General features: G+C 46.0%; 1 protein-coding gene across 4 annotated transcripts in view; it reads left to right on the forward strand.

The window, feature by feature from the left end:
• The window catches only part of TNFAIP8 (TNF alpha induced protein 8), a 113,788-nt gene that overhangs the window by 41,128 nt on the left and 49,460 nt on the right, over positions 1 to 23,200 (forward strand). Inside the window, exon 1 of one of the 4 annotated variants that reach the window (XM_077911323.1) lies at positions 10,948 to 11,335. The exons of the other annotated variants lie outside the window; for them this stretch is intronic. Within the exon in view, the coding sequence (XP_077767449.1) occupies positions 11,323 to 11,335 (13 nt within the window). The 5' untranslated portion in view covers positions 10,948 to 11,322. Of the gene's footprint in view, positions 1 to 10,947; positions 11,336 to 23,200 lie in introns of those variants that run through there. 4 annotated transcript variants of the gene reach the window in all.

Genomic DNA, 23,200 nt, shown 5'->3' on the forward strand with positions numbered 1-23,200 from the left:
ATTGCTCTAAATTCATTAATCTTTTTATGCAGGTAGTTGATTGACATTTTTTTTAAATTTGGTCCTCTAAAGAGATTTCAAGGGGTACCTTGAATGTTCTATGTCAACTACATCAACCTTTTGTTATAGAATTCGATTCATGTGTATGAATCTGAGGTTATGAGAGTTTTTCAGCTTTCTCTTGTTTTTTTTTCCTATTACATAAACTGTGACTCCTATGTAATGCAGTTTATTCATTCAGTAAATATTTCAAGCCCCACTATGTGCATTTTGCCTTAATTACTATATCTATAAAAATTGCTTAGCCTAGTTTAATGTAACTTGAGGCACTAAAGCCAATACTCTTGAGTGCTGTGTTCCTTTTACACCTACTGGTTGGAATGTTTTAAATTAAGAGTAGAAGAGTAATAGCTCATGTGATACTTGGCATGAATATTCCAAACTTAAAGGTTAGAATAACATATACTGTTTCTTCATTGAGTTTTAGCAATGACTTCCTAATCCAAACCTGGTTTTTGTAGCTGTGCTTTTAATTTATAATTGCATTTTTGAAAGTTCTCTTTGCATATGTAAACATTCAAGTTTTTACTCTGCCTTTGAAGATTTGTTGTAGGAGTATGTAAGAAATTAATCCATTTTTATGGTATAGAGATTTTTTTCCTCAAATTCAATTGTCATGAGAACCAACACAAGATTTGCTTAATAACAGGTGTGCTTAAGAATAATTGGTCAAATATTCTCTTACCTGAGGGTTGAATGAGTGCGCATATGTATTTGGGGGGGGGTGTTTGTCTGAGTTGGGGGGGATTGTCCTCTGGGATTGAGGTCAGACAGGGAAGATGAGAATCAAATTAGTGTTTATCGGGATCCCTGGGTGGTGCAGCGGTTTGGCGCCTGCCTTTGGCCCAGGGCGTGATCCTGGAGACCCAGGATCGAATCCCACATCAGGCTCCCGGTGCATGGAGCCTGCTTCTCCCTCTGCCTGTGTCTCTACCTCTCTCTCTCTCTCTCTGTGTGTGTGACTATCATAAATAAATTTTAAAAAAAAATTAAAAAAAAAAAAACAACAAATTAGTGTTTATGGACTGAGTAGATCCTGCCCAAATCTTGGAAGTACAAATATTCTGAAAACGTTTCTGTTTCTTGGAAATGAGGGATGTTGTACATTATTTGTATAAATGGGTATAACTTTTATTTCAATATGTTTGTCTAGACCTTTAACATATTGAAGACCACATAGGTGGATTGGTAGCTCCTGTCTAGATATTTCCTAGAATGGGGACCTGTTTGTCCCAACATGTAAAAAGAACTGATTTGGTTTGGGGAATAAAGGATTAAAAGGATGGGACAAGAGTTCATAGTGGAAAATATTTGAAAGACAAAGAAGAGCAATCAGATATGTTCTGTGTATCCTGAAGGTGGTGGATCGAAATATGGGAAAACAGACTCTAGCTCATTTCAGGGAGCGTCCAAAGGGTACATGAACCATGGGTTGGTGAAGGGTAGGGGTGGATGGAGTGAAGAAGTGTGGGAATCCCCTTCCAATTGGAGTTGTCAGGAAGACCATGAATGGGACAGGACATGGGGATTTGAACAGCGGACCTGGGAATGAATGTAGGACCAGATGATCTTTAAGTTCCTTTCCAGTGTAGCCATTCTGTGAATTTTTTAGGACTTCTTACACCCCCTGAAAAGTAAAGAGTGGAGACACAAGCGTTTGAAGGGGAATTTCAGAATCAAGTGCTCAGGCTGCTTAATGAGTTTTTCTCTCCAGCATCTGTGAGTCCTGTGAGCAATTACACCTCCTCTTCTCCAACATTGGCTTCTTTCTCCATGTGGGAACATCCTTACCAGCATGAGGACATACCTTTTTATCAACTGCCTTGAGAGGCAAATGAAAAACAAAATTCCTCAACCTGAAGAAGCCTGCCAGGTCCTGCCCTACTTCTCTGCTCTCCGCTGTGATGGAACCCCCAAAAGAGTTATCTCAGCATAGTCTCCCCTTCCTGGTGCCCCTCGTCACCCCTCCACTCTCCAAAACCATTTCTATTAAGATCACCAGAGATGGGCACCTGGGTGGCTCAGTGGTTGAGTGTCTGCCTTTGCTCAGGTCGTGATCCCAGGGTCCTGGGATCGAGTCCTACATCAGGTTCCCCTCGGGGAGCCTGCTTCTCCTCCTACGTCTCTGCCTCTCCCTGTCTCTCATGAATAAATAAATAAAATCTTAAAAAAAAAAGTCACCAGAGACCTCCTCTTTAATAATTCCCATAACCGCTTCTCCATCCTCATAGCCTCAGTGGTATTCTGCAACATCCTTCCCTCCCTCTTCTTAAAATGCCTTCTTGACTTGGCTTACACCTTTCCACCTACCTCCGCAACCTCTCCTTTGGAGGCTGTCCACACGCTGAAGTGCCCCAGCTCCATCCTTGGGGGCAGCGGTTCTTCACCTGGCTTTGGGTTGCTAAAATGTGGGGGTAGTAGGTCCTCTTTAATTAATCCAGAATCCCCAGGGAAGACCATGGAAATCAGTTGTTAAAAATGTTGCTTCGTTTGTTTGTTTTTGCTACTTGACTATACTGAGGTGTGGCCAGGATTGAGAATCCAGGTGATTTTATCGAATCCTATGGAATCAATACCAAATACCAGCTAATGATTCCCAAATTAATGTATGTGATATATCTTTCCCAAATGCCACACTCGATTATGCTGTTGTCTATTTTACACTTCCTCTGGGGACAAGTACCTTGATTTCACCGGCTCCCTCCTATCCCCAAACCTGCTCCTCCCCTAGGTTTGCCCTTCTCAATCAACACATTGGAGACGCAGCTCTCAAGCTAAAAGCCTAGGTCACCTCTTGCATCTCCCTCCTCCTTCCCTTGGGGCTACACAGCTCATCTAAAAGCAAGTCCTGTCCATTTTCCTTGATGATCTACTCTCCTGATTTTCTTCTTGCTTCTCTCTCTGTTCTCTTCCATCTCCTTTGAAGTTCCCCTCCCTCTTCTTGGTCCTTTAAATGTTGGGCTTGGTTTGGCTTTTCTGCTGTTCTGATTCCACTCTCTTCCTTGGTCATCCTACCTGGTCCTGGGACTTCAGATTCCCTATATGGCAATGACGTCCAAATTTATTTTTCAGGCCCAATCTCTTGTCAGCATTCTAGATGTGCATGTCCCACTATAGAGTGTTCATCAGCACCAGGATAAATCACAGACAATTTCAATTATCTTCTCTTCTAGTTTCCTCCTAGTGAATTATCCAGTTGACTATCCTGAAACCTGCAAGGCATCTCCCTCTACCTTGTCCCTATGCCCCCTCTGTTGCTACTGTGATCAATATTGCCAATTTTAATAGCTATGAAACCTATACACTTCTTGTCACTGTCTGCTGCCACCAACCAAGACCAGGCTACCACCATCACATCACCTCTTACCTAGGTTGCTTCAAGGATAGATGCTATGTCCCCCAACTCCCACTCTGTTGGCTCCTGTGCCATCATTGCTCTTCATAAAACGCCCATCTGATTGTGTCACTCCTTGCCTAAGATGCCTTATTGGAGTTTTAATAAAATCTTAACTTTTACTTATTTTTTAACGATTTTATTTACTTATTCATGAGAGACACAGAGAGAGAGAGGCAGAGACATAGGCAGAGGGAAAAACAGGACTCAATCCAGGGACCCCAGGATCACGCCCTGAGCTGAAGGCAGATGCTTAATCGCTGAGCCACCTAGGTGTCCCTTTTTACTTATTTTTTTTTTAAATATCTATTTGAGAGAGAGCACAGGTGGGGGGAGGGACAAAGGGAGAAGGAGCACAGACTCGCCTTGGAGCAGGAAGCCCTATGCAGGCTCGATCCCAGGACCCTGGGATCATGATCTGAGCCAAAAGCAGATACTTAACCAACTGAGCCACCCAGGCAGCCCTGAAGTATTAACTTTTAAACAGCAATTAGAGGAAGGATCCTTAGTAACCTGTTCTCAACAGGCTGTACCTGTTGGGATTTCTTGGAAGTATCTGCCTCCCTCCTTCCATACCCCCATCCCATCACCCCAGGACACACACATAACTACCTGCTCTGGCCCCTCGTTTATCATGAATCCTCAGGGCTACCACAGGGCACAATAAGACCTCCACAAATATTTGTTGAATAAATGTGGGAAGGCAGTAACCCTAGATTGTGGTCCAGTTCTGATTTACCTTGCCTTAAAAACTGAAAGATTTCCAGAGTCAAAAATGTCTGTTTTGTCGAATAGTCCTATGTGTGGGCTTCCCTCAGCTCTGTAGGTTCCAGGGGATTTAAAAAAAAAAACAAAAAACAATAATGGAAGAGAAGTATGTGGGCATCTGCTAGCAAATTGTTTGCAGTCTGTGCTCTTTGAATGGCCTTTGAGTGCTGAGCTTCAGAGGCTGCCAAACAAGGCAGAGGCAGGGAACCACCTTCCTGACCCAGTGGCGAGCAGGGAGGCAGCTTGGTTGTCGCAGCATGAGCCTCTGCAGTCAATTGTTTCAACTTGGGCATGCGTAAGCCAGGATCCGAATACCTGAGACTTGCTGGGACTTGTCTAAACTGTTTATTGAATTTTCAAACCTGTTTGGGAAGGAGGCTTGCACACAACAGTGTGCTTGGGTCTTATCTTCAACCAATCTGATTTCAAAGGATCGGACAAGAACTTAATCATGTTTAACCTGTCGTAATATACAGGACACTTGCTCGGCCCCTGCTGCCATGAATCTAAAGGAGAACGGGGAAGTGTTTTTTCCTTTAGAAGATTCGGGTCCAGTGTCTCAGACTTCCCCCACAGGGCTGGGAGCTCCTGGGTGAGGTTTCTCCATCGCCGTCCTCATCAAACTCCTATCTGTAACCTCTTCATGAGGAGGATTAGAAAGGCCAACAGTCAGTGCTGAGTCAGAGGGAGATGCAAAAAAGGAATGACACATTTCCTGCCCTGTTCTAGGGAGTTTTTAGGATTTTTTTCTGTTTTGCTTTGAAGTTTCCCTAAAAAGACAGGAGATCCCCCTGGCCCATCTTTGGATCAGCCACCTCTATTTTTGTGATCTCCTAGGATACCTACCCTGCTAGGTCTCCTTGTTACGTACAGGTTTCTAAAAGCCTTTTTTTGTGTATTACAAAAGTATATAGCATGCTTGTATAGTGTATTTATCAACTACTATTTAACCGAAAACGGGGGAGAATGGTACTCCTTAATTTCACCACCCAGGGGAAAAAAAAAAGGTTTGTATCACTCTAGGCTTTTCCCATACACCTCTAGTTTTTCTCTACAAAAATTATATGGTACTTAATAAAATTTCTTTTATATATTGCTTTGGAGACTTTCTGAAGAGTTCTCATGTTATTAATTACTTGACACGATCATTTTCAGAGACTGTATTATAGGGACGTGCTGTAATTCACTTAGCCAGTCCCCTATTCGGATACTGGGGCTGCTTCAGTCTCCGGTGTTATTCAAACACCACACAACTCCCTTGTACTACAGCTGCTCACACTTGTCCCTGCTTCATTGGACGTGTTCCTGGAAGTGGTTCAAAGGACATGTGGAGTTTTTGGGTTTTGCTCTTCACTGCCACTCTGCCTTCCAGACGGTTGTCCCGTTTTACATCCCCACCATATAATATAAACCTCTCACCACGTCCCATATGGCACTATCTGTTGTGGCCTTTGCCTGACTCCCATCTGCTTCTCACACCCTTGCCTGTGCCTCCAACACGCAGCCCCACCAGCCCCCTTTCTGCTCCATTCCCTACAGCGTGCTCAGCTTGTCCTGGGTTGGGCAGGAGCACCTGCTCCTCCCGCCGCGCCGCCGGGCCTGCCGTTCCCCCTCTGGCTCTTGGCACACTCCTCCCGTGCCACCTCCGCCAGAGTGCACTCCGGCCCCGCTCCCTTCCTGTCCGTTTCCAGTCTGGCACCTCTCACCATCTGTCCTTTAATTATTTATGCGTCTTGTTGGTTGCTGTCTCTTTCCGCCGCGAATGTTAATTTCCTAGCTGGGCAGCCTCGTGTGTGTCCCTTGCACTGTGCTCGCAGCGCCCGGGCAGTAGCTGACCTGCCCTCGGGACCGGGTGGATACGGGGTGACGCTGTCCAATGAATGGAGGAACTCTGTGTGGCCCGTGAGGGGACAGCGGAGCGCAGATGAGGAAACCGGTCCCGCGGAGGCTACCTGTGCTGCATGTGCAAGCTTGCCACACGCCAGCTTCCACGCAGCACAGGGAGACGGAGTGGGAGCTGGCATGTGGTTTTATTTAGGGTCCCCTCCTCCGCTGGATCAGTGAGCACTTGGTAGATCACAACAGCTCATGTGCCCTCCCTTGCCCTGAGGGGCTTCGGGTGATGGGATGGTAGAGGAGGGGGCCAGCAATCAGGCTCTCACAGTCCCCTTCTCATTGGGCTGCCCAGCGAGACGGGCAAGTGGGTCTCCAGCACCCCCCACCACCACCACCCAGGGGATGCGAGGCAGTTCGCCGGCAGTGTCTGTTCCCAGTCACTTGTGGAAGGAACTCGTTTGGGATCAGCTTGCCATTGGGTAAATTTGTTCAGTCTGGAGACTGAGGAGGATGGGGTGGAGGACAGGTGGCTCTGCGTTGGCTGCATGAGCACGGCACTCTGAGTACAAATGTCACTGGGTGACACAGTGCGCTTTCCCTGCAAGCGGTCAAACCTGATTATGTGTTTTTACTGAAGGGAAAAATCTGAGAAACTTTACTCAGTACATGCTATAGTGTCTGATTACTCTCTAAGTGGAGAAGTTTCTGAAAGTTATGTGTTGTTTTTTTTTTTTTTTCTTTTTCTCATCTTAGGTTTAAAAATAACCACAGGGGTAAAATTGCATGATGACAAAGCTCTCTGTCCTCTAATGGAGGAAGGGCCAGGAGAACTGCTTACTGGCCTTCCCTGGAAAGTTGTCTTTTCAAGAAGGCAGCTTGTGCCACTTCTAAAGCAAAGGGTTTCACAAGTTCCAGATGAAAATGAGAACAGCAGAAGCACAGGGGGAAAGCAGTGGGACTTGGTGAATGAGTGACGACCATCTGCACTGAGAGGAATCCGCAGTGATCACGGGCAGGGTGGTGATGGAAGCCAGAGAGTCTAAGACTCAGAGCAAAAGGATCGGGTTTGGCAGGGGAGGGATGTTGAGGAATTCAGCTTGGGAAATATCAGATGTTGCATATTAACTAGACATTCTAGAAATTTATAGAGAAATTGACTGTGCAATTGGAGTTTTTCTTGGCAAGTAGAAAGTTTAATTAGTTTAATATTTTATCGCTAGGGCTTGTGCTCAGTGTCACATGAAGGTTTGCAAAGGAAGAATGCTAGAAGGTGTCAGGATTCCATTTATATTCAGTTCAGCAGAAAGTAAACCACATTCAAGTGCCAGCATATTTATTGCAGCAGACGCTTGGTGTTTAGTTTGGGTTTTTTTGTTTTGTTTTTTTGCCTTGTAAATGCTGATTTAGTGTTTTCATTGGTGGTGCAGGTGTGAAGAGAGCTTGGAGCCTGTATCTGAGGAACACAGACTCCTTCTGGAGTCCTGGGATCCAGGCCTCACTGCAGCTGCTCCGCTAACCAGCTAGCAGTGTGATTTGGGGCATGGCTTTCAGCTTCCTTGGGTGGCTTCATTTCCCTTGCTTGTGAAATAAGATTGGACGCTATCAGAGGTCTTGCCAACACTGAAGTTATGTGAATTTTAAAAAAGAAAAGACAAAAATGGTCTTTTGGAGTAGGGAGGGGCTCTGAGTAGCATTTTATAAAATTTATGCTTAAAACATAGAGACACATACGATGTGATAGAAAGGCCTGCCATCTCACACTTGTATTTTGTGCAGCTTGTTTCAGGGTGGAGGAGGCTGTGAATGGCAGCGGACGTTTAACAGATTTAAGAAGTCACTCCTCCGGGCCCCGGTCCTGTCCCTGATGCCAGCGCCGGCCCCCACCCTCAGGGCTCCAACTCACACTGTCTTGGTCACTGCTCTCCTGGCTTTGAAAGGTGGCTTGCCGGGTGTTCTTTTTGTTTTCTAGACGCTGACCTATTTGTGCTTTCTGTCTGGTAAACCAAGGACACTTGCACAAATGTGATATGCAGAGAGAAAAGCCAGCAGATTGAGAGCAGGGTGTACCTGGGTCCATATGCTGGCACTGCACTGAGTAGGAGCATGACGTGTGGGAGCTCACACTCCTCACCTGTAACCTGGGGATCATGGTGCCCATGTCCCGAGGTCCCAGTGAGGACCGAGTGGTTTCAGGGAGAGCATCATGCACGGTTCCTGACACCAGTCAGCTAGATCTTCCCACGCTTAGGTAGGCTTGAACCATGGGCTTCTCTGCCAGTGCCAAGCCTCTTCGGGTGAGAGGGTGGGTCTGACTCCTTCCTCCTAGAAGAAGAGCAGCGAGCCCAGAAAAGCAAGTCAAACTGAGGAGGAGGCTCTGTTGGGGGCCATGGTTTTCAGGAGGCCACTGAAAGAGTGGAGGTGGCTGGAGGAGGCAGAGCAGAGGAGGTCCAGAAAGGGCCAAAAGGGGAGATGACCTCTCTTCTTGGCGGCCATGGCAGCGTACCCTAGGGACCAGGGAGTGTCCTGGAAATGCCAGGGCGTGAAGGTCAAGGTGTTTTGTAGACATCATCACTTCTGTCTCTAAGGCTCTAAAAATCAGATGAAGTAAACAGGTGCAGGTATCTTCCTCACACAGGCCCAAATTGCCCAATTGTGGTGATTTTGTTGAATGCACAGCAGATAAGGATGTGGGTAAGTGTCAGGGCAGTATTTTTCTTGGGGTATGTAACACGCAGTCGATGAAACTAGGCCAGAGAGAGAGAGTGCGCGCTCTGGGGATTGTTCTGGGAGCGTAGGGCTTGCAGTCCTGTTGGCTCTGCTGCTTAACCTCTTCTGCTCCGCCAGTCTCTGTGGAAACTGGGATCGCCACCCACTTCCCCTGGGTGTGTGGGGATTGTGAAATGATTTGGATGATAGTGCCTTGCCCTGAGATGCTAGGTAACCTAAAGCATGTGCACACCAAAGAGGAGAGTCTGGTGTCCTGCCTGCCACTGTCACATGGCTGCAGATCGATGGAGAAGAAAGACCATGGGAGATGGACCCAGACTTGCCTAATGACAGTGATTTAGCCTCACCATGAAATTCCAGAGCGTTTCCAGCAGCAGCAGCAGCAGTGGCCACGAGCGGGTGACTGCGGGTGGTGGGGTGCTGAGCAGCACTTGGCTTCAGCTACCGAGCTGTGCTCCCCAGAAAAGACAGCCGTGTGTGCATTCCTGAACATGAACTGCCTCCCAGAGCTGAGTCTGGACAGATTCCTCGGTCACTGGGCCACTAGGTCCGGCGCACATGTGAGGGCTCCACCACCATGCTGTTTTCTGTGAGGCCATTCACCCCTTTCCCCCTGGCTTCGCAGTGCCACTCCATCCTCTCCAGCTGTAGTGGACAGACCAGTTCTTGGGTAGCCACCTAGCCATGCAGCTGCCACCAAGACCACATTTTAAGGAAATGTGAGAGACCGGTTCTTCTGTTTAGATGTGGCATCACTGCTCTTTACACTGTGGAGCTCAGAATTGCCAATGGGTTAGAGTTTGCAAAGTCCTAGTGGTTCAGCATCTCGAACTTCCAAGGAGAAGAGAGCAGGCTCTTGGCATCTCCTGTGATCCTTGGTCTCCGATGAAGTCATAGCATGAAGGGGCTGGTGAGAATGTGGGGAGATAACCTAAGGAACGCAAACGGATGGTTTCTGTGGTGTAAGCTTCAAGCTATCACGAGTTAGTCACACGATAACGTAGGCTAAAGAAAATAAGAAATGGATAATGTGTTTGTACATTGATGTGGATCTGGTATCTCTTTCAGCCTCCTCCCCAAATTAGTCGTAGGCGGGTTGGTTTGTAATTCAGGTCAACAGTAATGCCCTTTGCTCTCTGAGCCCTCACTGTGCATCAGACAAGGTGTTACTTGCTTCACGTGGTTCTCTTTACATCCTGATAGCAATTCCATGGGGTAGATGATGTTATTCTCATTTGACAGAGAATAAAATTGCTCAGAGAGGTGACGTAACTTGCAGTTCTGTAAAACCAGGAAGTGGCATAGCTGGAATATGAACCAGACCTAGCAGACTCCCAAGTATTTATCCATTGCATTCCACTAGGTATCTTTTTTGCTGAGTACCTGGTAGCCTCAGGACAGTGTCATTGCTATGGAGGATAAAAATAAAATCTAGGAAGTTAGCATGTTTGGGGCTGAAACAGACAGGCCACTAAAGATAATTCACAGACACCTGTGAGAGGTACCCAGGAAATCTTACCAAGGATGTTCAAGTGAGGTGCCATGGGGGTCAAAGGAAGAAGTTGAGATCCTACATAGCTGGTTGGAATGCTCAAAGTGTTCACAGAGGTGGCGTACTTGGAAGCAGGCCTTGCAGGACCAGTAGAATCTTGCCCAGTGGGTAGTGATGACTGCCAAATGCTCAGGTAAATCAGTAAGCTTCTGAAGAGACTAATAGTATATATGCATATATCTTTCTGTACGTACGTGTGTGTGTGTTGTGTGTGCCCGAATACAGTCACACACCATTCTTTAGAAAGGCCTTACACTCTTTTCAAAAGTAAAAGACTAATGGTCTTGAGTCACAACATTGTCCAAACTCCGTTCTCTATGTCTGCTGAGAACAAGAATACCTCTAAGCAGTAGTACCTTTTAATAGACATTCATGTTTATACAGGCCAGGTAGGAATGAAGAGCTTTTTTTGAATTTTTTTTTTTTTTTTTTTTTTGCCTGGCATCTATGATTGGAGCTGCTCCTTTTTTTTTTTTTTTTTTTTTTTAAGTATCGGCTCCTCTTTTCTAGCATGTTGAAACGTTAAGACTTCCTGTTTCTACTTGATTTTGAAAACATCTCCTGTCCGCCTATCACAGGTAATCCCTGTGTTTCTGTGTAGCCCTCATTTATGGGCAGCAAGTGCAGGCAACAACCAGTCCGTCCCTGCTGTGAATGTGGGGACCTCTCTGGATTCACAATTAAAGGCTGCAGAATGCATTCCACTACAGGTGACGAAACCCAGCTCCCAGAATAACAAGCAAGACAACTTTTAAAGTGACTCTTATTGACCAGTGTCTTCTGTGCGTTTGGTAAGCGTACGGTGGAGTTTTTCCTTTTTAAAGGATGGTGTAAATTCTTGGGAATTATTCTTGGGGAAGGGTGATCCTTCCTGAAGGTGAATCGGTTACCATAGGATCCGTATGAGCAGAGTGGCTGTGTATGTTCCTCCACGTGACAACCAAGACACCGTGAAGCTGTCCTTCTGACTGAGGACAGGGGGAAAATGCTGAAACTAGGTGAGTTAAAACTGCCCTCCGACTAGCTTGGGTGTAGTGTGTCGGAATCTGGCGGAATGTTCGGATGACTCAGTAACATGGTGCTGCTGTGTGCAAGGGAATAACATTCGGTCGCGGCTTTAAAGTGGTTATGTCAAACAAATCACTGCTTTTCTTTCTCTGTGACTGGCTGTGGGGATCTGGTGTTAAGCTGAGGGAAGTATGAATATTGTGGGTGGAGAATGGGCATCTAAAGTTTGCATGTAGATGGTTTCCTCTGTAAACAAATGAAGGATGGAAATGCTTCAGAAATGGGACTCCGAGAAGATTGGGTAGCTTTTTCACTTATAGTTTCTCCTTTTTACATTTTCCATGTATTTGTTAACTGTAAGCAGTCTCTGGCTCCCAGTGTGTTGGGCAATGACCTGCAAATACCAGGGTATTTATTTCTATTCTCCTGTTGTGTAGATGTTTATCAGAAAATTATTGTGGCTACCATTCTCCCTAAGCCAAAAAGCAATTTTACCCAACGTGTATATGGGCTTTTGTATTTTAAAAGCACATCTTGGGCTTGTTTTCAGCCATAGTTAATGCTTCTACAAGTAGACTTCATTTTATTTTATTAAGATTTTACGTATTTATTTGACACAGCACAAGCAGGGGGAACGGCAGGCAGAGGGAGAGGGAGAAGCAGACTCCCCATGGAGCAGAGAGCCCCTCATGGGGCTTCCTCCCAGGACCCTGGGATCACAACCTAAGCCCAAGGCAGACACTTAACTGACTGAGCTACACAGGTGCCCCTTAATTTTATTTTTGAGGTAAATTGGAAAACTTTTTGGCATTGAAATAGAACAATCTACATAGCCCTTAAGGTTATATAGGTAGTTGCACACTTGTTCAAGTCTATGCCCAATATTTGCTGAAGTTCATTTAACATTTTTCTGCTCAAAAGACATTTTGGCAGAGTGCCTGGGTGGCTCAGTGAGTTAGGCGTCTGCTTTCAGCTCAGGTCATGATTCCAGAGTCCTGGGATTGAGCCCCTGCATCGGGCTCCCTGCTCAGCGAGGAGCCTACTTCTTCCTCTCCCTCCGCCCCTGCTCATGTGCTCTCTCTCTCTCACTCACTCTGTCTCTCAAATAAATAAATAACATTTTCAAAAAAAGGGACTTTCTGGAGCTTAAACTGAATATGAGGAGGGAATTAGAAATTGGAAGAAGTAGCTAGGCATCAGTATATTTAGTTTCTTGGCCCATTAATTGAACTTTGGCAGCCACTGCAATTTCCTAGAGCCATGGCTTCTTTTTGTGTGTGGTAGATGGTCACCTGCACATCATTTATGTTAAGTGGACATTTGTGCTCCAGATGCCCGGAGCTGTGCACGGGATTCTCTACTTTCTTTATGAATGTATAAAGGCACATTCTATCAAATATTTAAAAATGGTTATAGGCCTATGACTGTGTCTCACGGCACATATGCAGTTGGGATCTATCCAGGTTTGGTTGGGAAAGTTTCCTGGAAACTTTTGGGGAGAGTATCAAAGGAGAAGTAAGTATCGCACCTAAGCAGAAGGAAGAAGCAGACTAAAGCTTCCAAGGCTAGAGTGATTAAGTTAGTTGTATTCAGTGAGTAAACATGAACCATATAAGAGCACATTGTAAATTATTGGTTGAAAATAGCCAGGCTACGGGTGAAGAGGAACCCCCCTGGGGAAGCATAGAGGAGGAGGCCAGCGGAGGCTGTGGGAGCTGCTCTTGCGTGTTGCTGGGAATTTCACGCGGGGATCCCCGCTGACCATGTTGCCATCTAGTGGAGCTGGCCGAAATGCACCGCTCTCTTCTCACCTCAGGTTCAATCAAGAGTGTGGCTGGTGTGCTGGCAGAGGGGGATTCTCACTTCTCTTTTCCCCAGGAATTTTTATTTTTTTAAAAGATTTTATTTATTTATTCATGAGAGACACAGTAGAGAGGCAGAGACACAAGCAGAGGGAGAAGCAGGCTCCATGCAGGAAGCCTGATGCAGGACTAGATCCCAGGACTCCAGGATCACGCCCTGAGCAGATGCTCAACCACTGAGCCACCCAGGTGTCCCTTCCCCAGGAATTTTAAATGAAGAATCAGAGAGAGGAGGTGGATGCAACTGTGTGCCCCCAAATGATGCTAAATTTGACTCTAGAAAATTGAACTGAATCCCAACATAAAGCGTTTTTCACAGGCGATGCTTGGAGGTTGTGGTGTTGCGAGGAGCGCAAAGTATGCATGGCAGGAAGGAGCACGTGAGAAGTTCTACAGCACAGGGAAAGCGCACCACATCGGGCCCCGGGCTGGCTTGTGTCACCTGGCTATAGCTAACGTCCACCCAGGTACAATGGGGGCGGAGGATAGCCCTCCCACCGGAGGCACCACGGCCCACAGACCTCAGAGCTGGAAGGCACTGTAGAAGGCCATACCCCTCCCATCTTCCCTTGCCCCCATCCATGCCTGCATCTGTTCAGTAAAACTTCCTGAATTCCTGTTATGGATCCAGCTCTCTTTTAGTTACTGAGGATACACCAGTGAAGAGAGTGGATAGAGATCCCTGCTCCTGAGGAACAATAAAGAAATAGAATAAAGAAATCCCTACCCTTGGAGTGCCAACATTCCAGTGGGAAAGATGGACAATAACCCAATAAGTACTGTTAAGTGCTAAGGAGGAAAAAAATTGTTTTAATCTGAAATTGGGGAAAGGATTATTGTACATGGTGGGAACAGAGGGAGGATTTGCAGTTGTGTGTCCACACTGAGAATGTGACAGTAGTCTCTCCTAAAGGTGTGAGGAAGCCAGACATGTGAATATTCTGGGGAGGAACATTCCAGGCAGAGGGCAAGCAGATACAAAGGCCCCAGGGGTGGGAACGGTCCTCGCGTGTTCCCGAAAGCACCAGGGAGCTTATCACTTGAAAGACGAGCCTGAGAGATAGAAAGGGGCCAATTCAGCTTGGGCCATGAGGACAATTATAAGGAATTTGACTTTTCCTGGACATGAGATGAGAAGCCATTCCATGTAGCCCAATTTTCTCCTTTGACAAATGAAACTCAGGACAAAGAAATCAAGTCGGGTGTCTGTGGTTATTTAGCATCAGAGTGTCAGAGTTGGGATGGGGGGAACCATGCCTCCTACCCCTGTTTTCTTCCTGCCACCCTAGCCTGCCTCGGAGGGGATGTGTGACCACACGCAGGCTCTGGCTTCCAAGAGCAGGGGTCTTGAATTAGCCAGGCGTGTGGCTCCTCCAGCTGCTGTGTGTCAGCACGGGTCACCCTGGTCCTTCCCTCGGTGTGGCCACGGCAAACATGGGAACAAGCAGACCCCTTATCTCAGAGGACTACACTGCCAAGTATGGCCTTCCTTAGTTTTGGTATAGAGATAAATCCTTTGGGTTTTGCCCGCCGTTAAACCCCTAAACCTACAATCTCCTCAAGGCTCCCTACGTTCATTTTGCAGTTACTTGGATATAGTGAATATGAGATTTTTACATCTTACGGGGTTGGATCACAGTTTTTGTCATGAGAGTTAGTACAATTGAAGAATAGAAATTATTTAAAGTGAATTTGAAACGAGGGCCACCTGGGTGACTCGGTTAAACATCGGAACTCTTGATTTTGGCTCAGGACTTGATCTGGGGATCATGGGATTGAGCCCCATGTCAGGCTCCATGCTCAGTGGGGAGTCTGCTTGGGATTCCCTCTCCCTCTTCCTCCCTCTTTCTCTCTCTCTCAGATAAATAAATAAAAATCTTTTTTAAAAAAAAGAATTTGAAAATAGGATCATGGGATGAGGAGCCACTGGTTGTCACCGAATGCAGCTGGACCTGGACAGTTTTGCCCAACATTCTTCGTCTTCTTGTTTTGCTGTAAGCCCATTCAAGCACCCCTTCCCTTCCACCTTCTTTAGTTCTTATGACCACTATCCTCTGGACATAGGCCAAACCCTCTAATCTCACCTTCTGACAAAGGTCAGACTAGTGCCAAAAATAGAGGAGAACCCACATCATCCCCTCTCCATCACAGCCACAGCCTGGATCCTGTGGACAGAGTAACAGGAGGTACTGGCACCAGGTCAGTCCCATCCAAAGGAGAAAACTAACTCATGACTCTCACCCTCTTGCTCCTTCCTTCCCACTCTTCCAAAGCAAAGCTCCCAGTATAGGCAATGTGAGGTTTACGTCATCTTATTTGGCATGTACATTTGTTTGTGTAGTACTTTCTCTTTTTTCTTTTTTTCTTGAATTTTTTGCCAACCAAGATAATTTCATGTGTCCATTTGTCTATGTTTTTTTTTTTTTTTTTTTTTTTTTTTAAATGGGCTCTGAAATCCCACTGCCTCCAGCTGTCAGGATCAGCACTGATTTGCATCCTTGGGAATCCATAGTCCCTTCAGCTGCTAAGCTCTTCGTTTATCTCTGGAGCCCGAGGGCACCATTCCCTGGGGTCCTTTGGTTTGGGTCTTTGGGAGAGTGGGTGCAACTGGGGATGCTTTTACTTTTTCCTACTTTAAGTCTTGTTCTTTTTTCTTTTTCTTTTTTAAAGTGTTTACTTATTTATTCATGAGAGACACAGAAAGAGAGAAGCAGAGACCCAGGCAGAGGGAGAAGCAGGCTGCAGGGGCAGGGAGTCCAATGTGGGACTCAATCCCAGGACCCTGGGATCATGACCTGAGCCGAAGGCAGACACTCACCCACTGAGCCACCCAGGCATCCCCAGTCTTGCTCTTTTTGCAAGGAAGGCAGCCCCCAGCTTGTGGCAAGGATGTTTCCCTATTGGGTCCATTGGGAGGCCCCATATCAGAGGTCCATCATCAGAGATGATGGGGCAGCACCATACTGGGTGTGGAAGACCCAGGTCCTGCCTCTCAGATTCTCTTCCCCGTCTGTGTAACTAAGGTTTCTAAGCATCAACACCCCACCCTTGGGTCTCTGTGCTTGACTCCTCCTGCAATCAGATGGACAAGACTTGGCTCTGCAGGAGAGGGGCTTTCTGGGCTGTGCTCTGGCCTTTGTGAGGCAGCCAGCTTGAGAAAATGGGGGAGAAAGTATCAGTCATCTGTGTATTCTGGGGCTCCTTCGCCCACTTTCCTTTAGGGGCTGGGCACGTGGTTAGGCAACAAGATTAGAAGTCCTCAGGCATGCTCCTCATTAGCTGTCCAGAATAGTATATCAGTTATGGCTCCTATTATGCAAGAAAGAGAAACCCCAGTTTAGATTAGCTCATCCAAAAGAGAATTTTTTATTAGCTTGCCTAACTGGAACGAGATTTGGTTCAGCCGCACCGTGATGTCAAGAACCCATTTTCTTTCCAATCTGCCCTCTGTGGTTGAGTGTGATTCTCAGTTAGCTTCTCTCACAGTGGTTAAACGTCTGCAGTAATTCTTACTTCATATGCATAATGCGCTCTCCAGGAGGAGAGAAAGAACTGGTTTCTGGCAGTTCCATCAGAGGAGACAGTGACCTTTTCCAGAAGCCTCCAGCAAACTTCTCAAGCCTCATTGCCCCATCTTAAGCCAGTTGATTGGCTGTAGAATGTGGTGTTGAGGGGTGTAGGCTTGGGTTGTCTAAACTAGTCACTGTATGGCACGGGGTATAGAATGACCAAGAGCGACTTGTAGTGGGTCAGGGTAAACCTGAGAGCTGGGGATGGGCTTAGTGTCTGCCTCAAAGAGTATCCTGCTCCTTAGGGAGGGGTGATGGAAGTGACATTGAGTGGGCCATGGTGTCTATTAAACAGACTTCCTTTCACTGTGTTTTTTGGGGATTTTTTCCCCCTGTTGCTTCTTATGTGGTGACTGGCTATGGTTTAATAATACAGTGAATGGAGCCTTGCCTATTGGATTACCAGCACCCCTGGCCTCCGTGACTGTGACACGGATACTATCAGGGAAGATGAGGGCATACCCTCCATGAACCACAACAGCCGGCAGATCAGAAAGAGAGATTCTCAGAAGTCAATAAAGCATCCCCAAGGTATCATAGACCTGGTCTGGTAAGCGCTGCACAATGAGAATAAGAATTAGAGAAAATTAATTACAGGCAGCCCTTCCATCTATGGTAATTATATGTCCCCACAAAACACTGAAGTCAAATGTAATTTTTCATTTAGAACAATGTAATAAGGCCATTTGTTCCTGTTAAGAATACCTTTATGTTTTATAGAGAGGAGCCAGACTGCACATGAGGGTCATGGAAATCAAGTCTAAGACACTGGGTGAGGCTGCAGAAGGATGTGGGTGCCTTTAAAGGTGCGATGCTATGTCACAGAGAGTTCACCTCCACAGAGGAGGTCTTAGAGATGTAGGTTCTAGTGCATCTTACTTAGAACACTTGCATGATGAGCTCTGGACACATCGATCCTATCAACTTCCTGGGCCTGGGGCACCTGGGTGGTTCTGTGGTTGAGCATCTGCCTTGGGCTCAGGGCATGATACCAGGGGTCCTGGGATCGAGTCCCGCATTGGGCTCCCCCCAGAGAGCCTGCTTCTCCCTCTGCGTATGTCCCTGCCTCTCTCTCCGTGTCTCTCATGAATAAATAAAATCTTAAAAAAAAAAGAATCAAAAACCCTTTCTGGGCCTAATTTCTCATTGATGAACAAGTCTGAGGAATAAGGAGATTGAACAAGAAGACTTCAAAAGCTTCCCTGAAGCACTGGCTTTCTGGTTTTGGGCTTCTGTGCTGGATGTGATGGGAGGCGTCATGTGGAGCTGTGGTGGGGTCAAGGGTAGGGGACTTAAATCGTCTATGGACAGATAGATGATGGCACAGTTTCTGCGTTGTGTGCTACAGATGTCTTAAAGAGCTACTAAGCAGCTCAACTGGCTGAGGGCTGGATGTGAATGGCTCCAACTTGTGTGGTGTTAGTTGGATACTACAGATTCTGCAGCATAGCCACAGCTCACTGAATAGAGGGGTTGTTTGCTGTGCCAAGCCTGGCTTGGATGCTGGCTGCCAGGCTTGTGTTCCGTGACGTTCCAGATGTCAGGGGTCTCGCAGGAACCGTGTACATGGGGTGAGATCAGATGGAGACTGCTGTTGCTGGCAGATACTTGTGTTCAAAAGTGGTTTCAAAGCTGTGGTCTCATGGCTTATCTTGGGATGGGCGAGCCCTGCTGTGTTTTTGGTCTCCTGTTTTAAGAGTCTGATTACAAGTGATATTGCATACTGTTGTGCTTTATCGGTGTTTAATGCTCTTGTTGCTCAATTACCCACACGTGTGGTGCTTGGAAACGGTTGACTCTGGAGCTCTACCGTGATAGGAGAGAGGTTGTTTGTTTGTGTGGGTTTTTGTTTTTGTTTTTGTTTTTTAAAGATTCCATCCATATATTCAGGAGAAACATAGAGGCGGAGACATAGGCAGAGGGAGAAGCAGGCTCCCTGTAGGGAGCCTGATGCGGGACTCGATCCCAGAACCCCAGGATCACGCCCTGAGCTGAAGGCAGACGCTCAACCAATGAGCCACCTAGGCGCCCTTTGTTCATGTTTTTATTAGTCCGTATAAACCAGTGGTCCCGAGCTCAAATGTCTACAAGAACCAGGTAAGAAACACGAAGGTGGAAATAACTGTTTTCTATGAACAGTTGGAAAGCATGATGCCTGGGGCTGACTTGGAGAGAACAGGTCCCATCCCCAGGCAGGCATTGGAGTTCAGATGAAAAACAAAAAACTTATCTGGCCCAAGAAAACCGTGTGTAGCTGGATTCTGTCCTAAGGCTACCACTGGGCTATGAATCAGCAAACTTGAGCTCTCATTGATATATTGGCTCTGCCTCAGAGATGTCAGATGTTATTGTAATTTTGTTTCTGAGTAGATTTTAGCTCTTTACCTTAGATGACAGGTGGTCACTGAGGTAAGTGGGCCACTCTAACTTTTACCCACAAATTAGAAATCCTTCTAAAGAAATGATGGTCTCACAAATATCATTCCTTTGGTTCATGACCTTTAGAGAGTGAATCAATTCAGAGAAGCAGGGATGGAAATCTCATTCAAAACAGTTCTGAGTATTTTACATTTAAAAAAATAATAATTTGCGTCACTAAAAACAAGAAACCTTCAGCATTTGCAATGCCCACACCTGCCTTGCCAGTTGTCTGCTGGGTATATTCACTCTTCTTGGCCTTTTCTCTGAGTTAGGCTGATTGGAGGTAGGGACCAGGGTGGAATCTGGAACAAGACAAGCTTGTGTTCCCACCCATTCCAAGCCTCCCCACACTCATGGTCTTAATTTCTGCATCCCTGCTCCCCCCTACCCCCTTCTCAAGAAGGAACAAAGATTCGCTTATATGCTTAGGTGTGTCAGTCATCCACAGGCCTTAAGAGGCACTTATGTTTTTCAGAGAACCTGATGGTACAACAGGAAATAGGGAAAATTTTGCCAAAAGTCCTTCTTCTATAATAAGAGTATTTCCTGTAGCTCTATCTGGCTAATTTGGGGCTGGGGAGACTTCTGGGCACCCCAGAGATAGCACCTTAGTAGCTCTGCTTTAGGTAAGACCTGCTGGATTGGCACTGGCCGGCCACTGAGCATGGAGGGGGATTTGGCTTTATCCTTTTTTTTTTTTTTTACACGTTTTCACACTCCTGTCAGAGTCCATGGAAACTCCTTCAAATGTGCTTTTGTAAGGGATTGATGGTGCTCCGGCTGCCCTGTATCTGGCCAGTGGGAACATCATGGGGATTTAAGTACTCTTTGTGCAAAGCCATTCAGTTAAAGCTGGGCTAAAATTGTGCTCTTCCGATAATGTTTTACTCTCTAGAGTACTATCTTCTTCCTTTCTGTGAGACTTCATAAAGAAGAGTCCACCATTCTTTCTCTACTTTCTTAACAGCATTTTACCCCTGAATCCCTTGCAATTTGGCTCCTATATCTAGTCATGTTACTCAGTTGTCATTCTCAAAGAATGCTGGCGGCCACTTCATCATTATAGCCAGTGGCTTTTTCTTTAGCTTTCCTTTCTGGTGGGTTTTTCTTTCACCTGTTAACTCTACCAGGAGCCATTCTTCATTCTTTTCTATCTCACTTCCCCTTTTCTTTGGCTAATTCCTCTACCTTCAAGGTTTAGTGTAGTCATCACTTCTTTCAGGAAGCCTTCCCTGATTGACTCACTCCTCCAGACCTGATTTACATGCTTGTCCTACCAGCTTTTGTAGCACCCCATACTTTTCTGCTTTTGCACTTAGACTATATTTTAATTAGTGTCTTCCCGGTCCCCCACCTGTACTATAGGCTTCATGAGGACGGGCACCAGAGTTGTTTTATCTGCACCATTTGCCTTGTACCTGTATATGGTAAATGTTCAGTAAGTATCTGCAGACTGAAGAACTAAATAAATGAAGACAACATCTGCACAGTCACAGTGCCATCTATGGCTTCCTTTAGAACAGGCAATGAACCTCTGGCTTCCTTCGCTAAGTTTTGGTTCTCCCTAGGTCCCTTGGACTTCCAATTAGTAGATGTAAGAGGAATTGTTACATGGTGTCAGTAAAAAGTGGCATCTGACTCTGAGGAAGAAAACAGGTGTCAGGAAATCCTGACCATTCCTATTTAGCCACTACATGACCAGGTACTAACTCTCCACATTGCTTATTCTGGACAAGTGAGGGCTACCTGTTGATGAAACCAATGGAGGGGCACCTGGGTGGCTGGCTCAGTGGTTGAGCATCTGCTTTCAGCTCAGGGCATGATCCCGGGGTCCTGGGATCGAGTCTCACATTGGGCTCCCCGCAGGGAGCCTGCTTCTTCCTCTGCCTGGGTATTTGCCTCTCTCTGTGTGTCTCTCATGAATAAATAAATAAAATAGTGGAAAGGAAAGAAGGGAAGGGAAGGGGAGGGGAGGGGAGGAGAGGGGAGGGGAGGGAAGGGAAGGGAAGGGAAGGGAAGGGAAGGGAAGGGAAGGGAAGGGAAGGGAAGGGAAGGGAAGGGACCAATGGAGTGGGTGAGTCTTGAGGGTTCTGACCACTGACAGAATGGGAAACACATTGTTCAGAGAGCTAGACAATTGGGCACTATTAATATTATCATCACCATGGAGGGAGAACTTGAATATCTGATTGGCAGCTCTAGAGAAACATAGACTGTTAAAGGAACTGTTGTGTAGATACAAAACTGTGTAGACAGTACTGTACTTTTTGGGCCATTTAAGGACTTTTTAATATAATTTCAACTATATACAATTTTGCTTTACTGATTTAAGAACCCAGTGTCCCTCCCCTCCCCTCTGAAAACATGACTCTGCTCTGTTAAAGGCAGTGCACCTGCTCTGTAGATCTCTATATTGGGACTGGCTTTCTAGTGCATTTGAAAAGAATGTGAAATCTTGATCACATGCATCTCCTTGTGTCTTGAAGTTGGATAGGAATTGTTGGCTGGGTATAAAGACAATGAAAAAGGACAACTTTATTAGGCAGAGTTTAGTGAGCAAAAGTAGGTTCATATCTCTTTACAGAATAGTGTGATCAGCAACAATAGCCTGCTTTGCAAATAAAAAATAATAATAATAGTAACGCTCCATACCCTTTGTTTAGTTAAGAGGAGGTATTCTTTGCAATCCATTTAAGAAATATTTTCATCAAAAGCTGTGGCTTTATAGAAACAGCAGCACTCCCGGGAAGAGCCCTGCTCATGTGGGATATCGGTCTGATACAAGTGGCTTAGGCACATCCCCACACTGGTGGATCTGTTCGGACTCAGAGGTGTGAAATGGACTCCTCCCCTTCCCCCTAGCCACGCCTGTTCCTCTCTAGACTTCCTCTCTTCTATTAATGTCTGGCTCCCTCTTCTAAGTCAGCCAGGCTCAGAGCCTCCCAGTCACCGTTGCTGCCTGACCTCTCTCACTGCTCTATAACCCTCTTCCGTGGGAGCATATGCTGTTTGCTTTGAAATAAAATTATTGGTGTTCTGCTCACTCGGAGACTGTAGACAAAAGTAGCACAAAATGAGATCAGAAGACCCACATTCCAGTCTCAGTCCTAGCTCAATGACCTTGGTCCAACCACTTAATGTCTCTGAGCATCTATATCCTCCTCAGAAGCACATGGAGCCAAAAATACCTAAGATTCTTTCCATGAGGGATTTTTAATGAGGATCAATGCGATGTATGCAGAAACACTTCAAGAAGTAGAAAATACCACTTTGCTGAGATGTTGTAAATTAGAGATGTGTTCCATAATGTGCCTAGCACGCAGTAGGTGCTTGATAAACTATACCTGAGGCCAGGAAGACAGCTGAATATAAACATAAACATCATTCGATTCCAAACTGGACTGCTGGTTCAGAATTTGGGGCAATGGCCAAGTAGAATATTGTTTCCTTCGTCTGGCCCAGATAATGGGATATATGGGACACCCAGAGTTCTGCCTTTTTACATTCAAAGGTTAATCTCATCCATTAAGCAAACAGATGACAAAATTAAGTACATATTATGCAACAACGAATCCCAAATTGGCTTTAGAAAACACAGCAGATGATAAACACAAACAGCCCCTGAGGGGAAGCTCATTCCTAAGAGAGTGGGCTAATAGAATGTTTATTGCCCAAGAGGAGCTCATGCTTTGTGTAAAGAGGTGCCTGGAATTCCCATCTGGGATTTATTAGTGTATATATTCAGGTGGCCCTGTGCTTTAGTTCTTCACCTAAAGGAAACAAAAACTCCCATTCTGAGGATGGCGAGGTCACTGCCCTTTGAATGTGGGCAGCTGCTGCCAGTACCTTGCTGGCCCTGGAAATTCCATCCACCAAACTGGGAATTCTGTTCAGTCTCGCTCATTAGTGGTGGATCCATCTAACTGGGGTGGATTTGATAGATGGCTGGCAAGGCTGCCTCTGTAAAGATAAGCACAGACTTAGACTCCAGAGGCTTCTACTG

The sequence above is a fragment of the Canis aureus genome, chromosome 10 (assembly GCF_053574225.1).
Source record: "Canis aureus isolate CA01 chromosome 10, VMU_Caureus_v.1.0, whole genome shotgun sequence".
NCBI classification, from domain to species: Eukaryota; Metazoa; Chordata; class Mammalia; order Carnivora; family Canidae; genus Canis; species Canis aureus.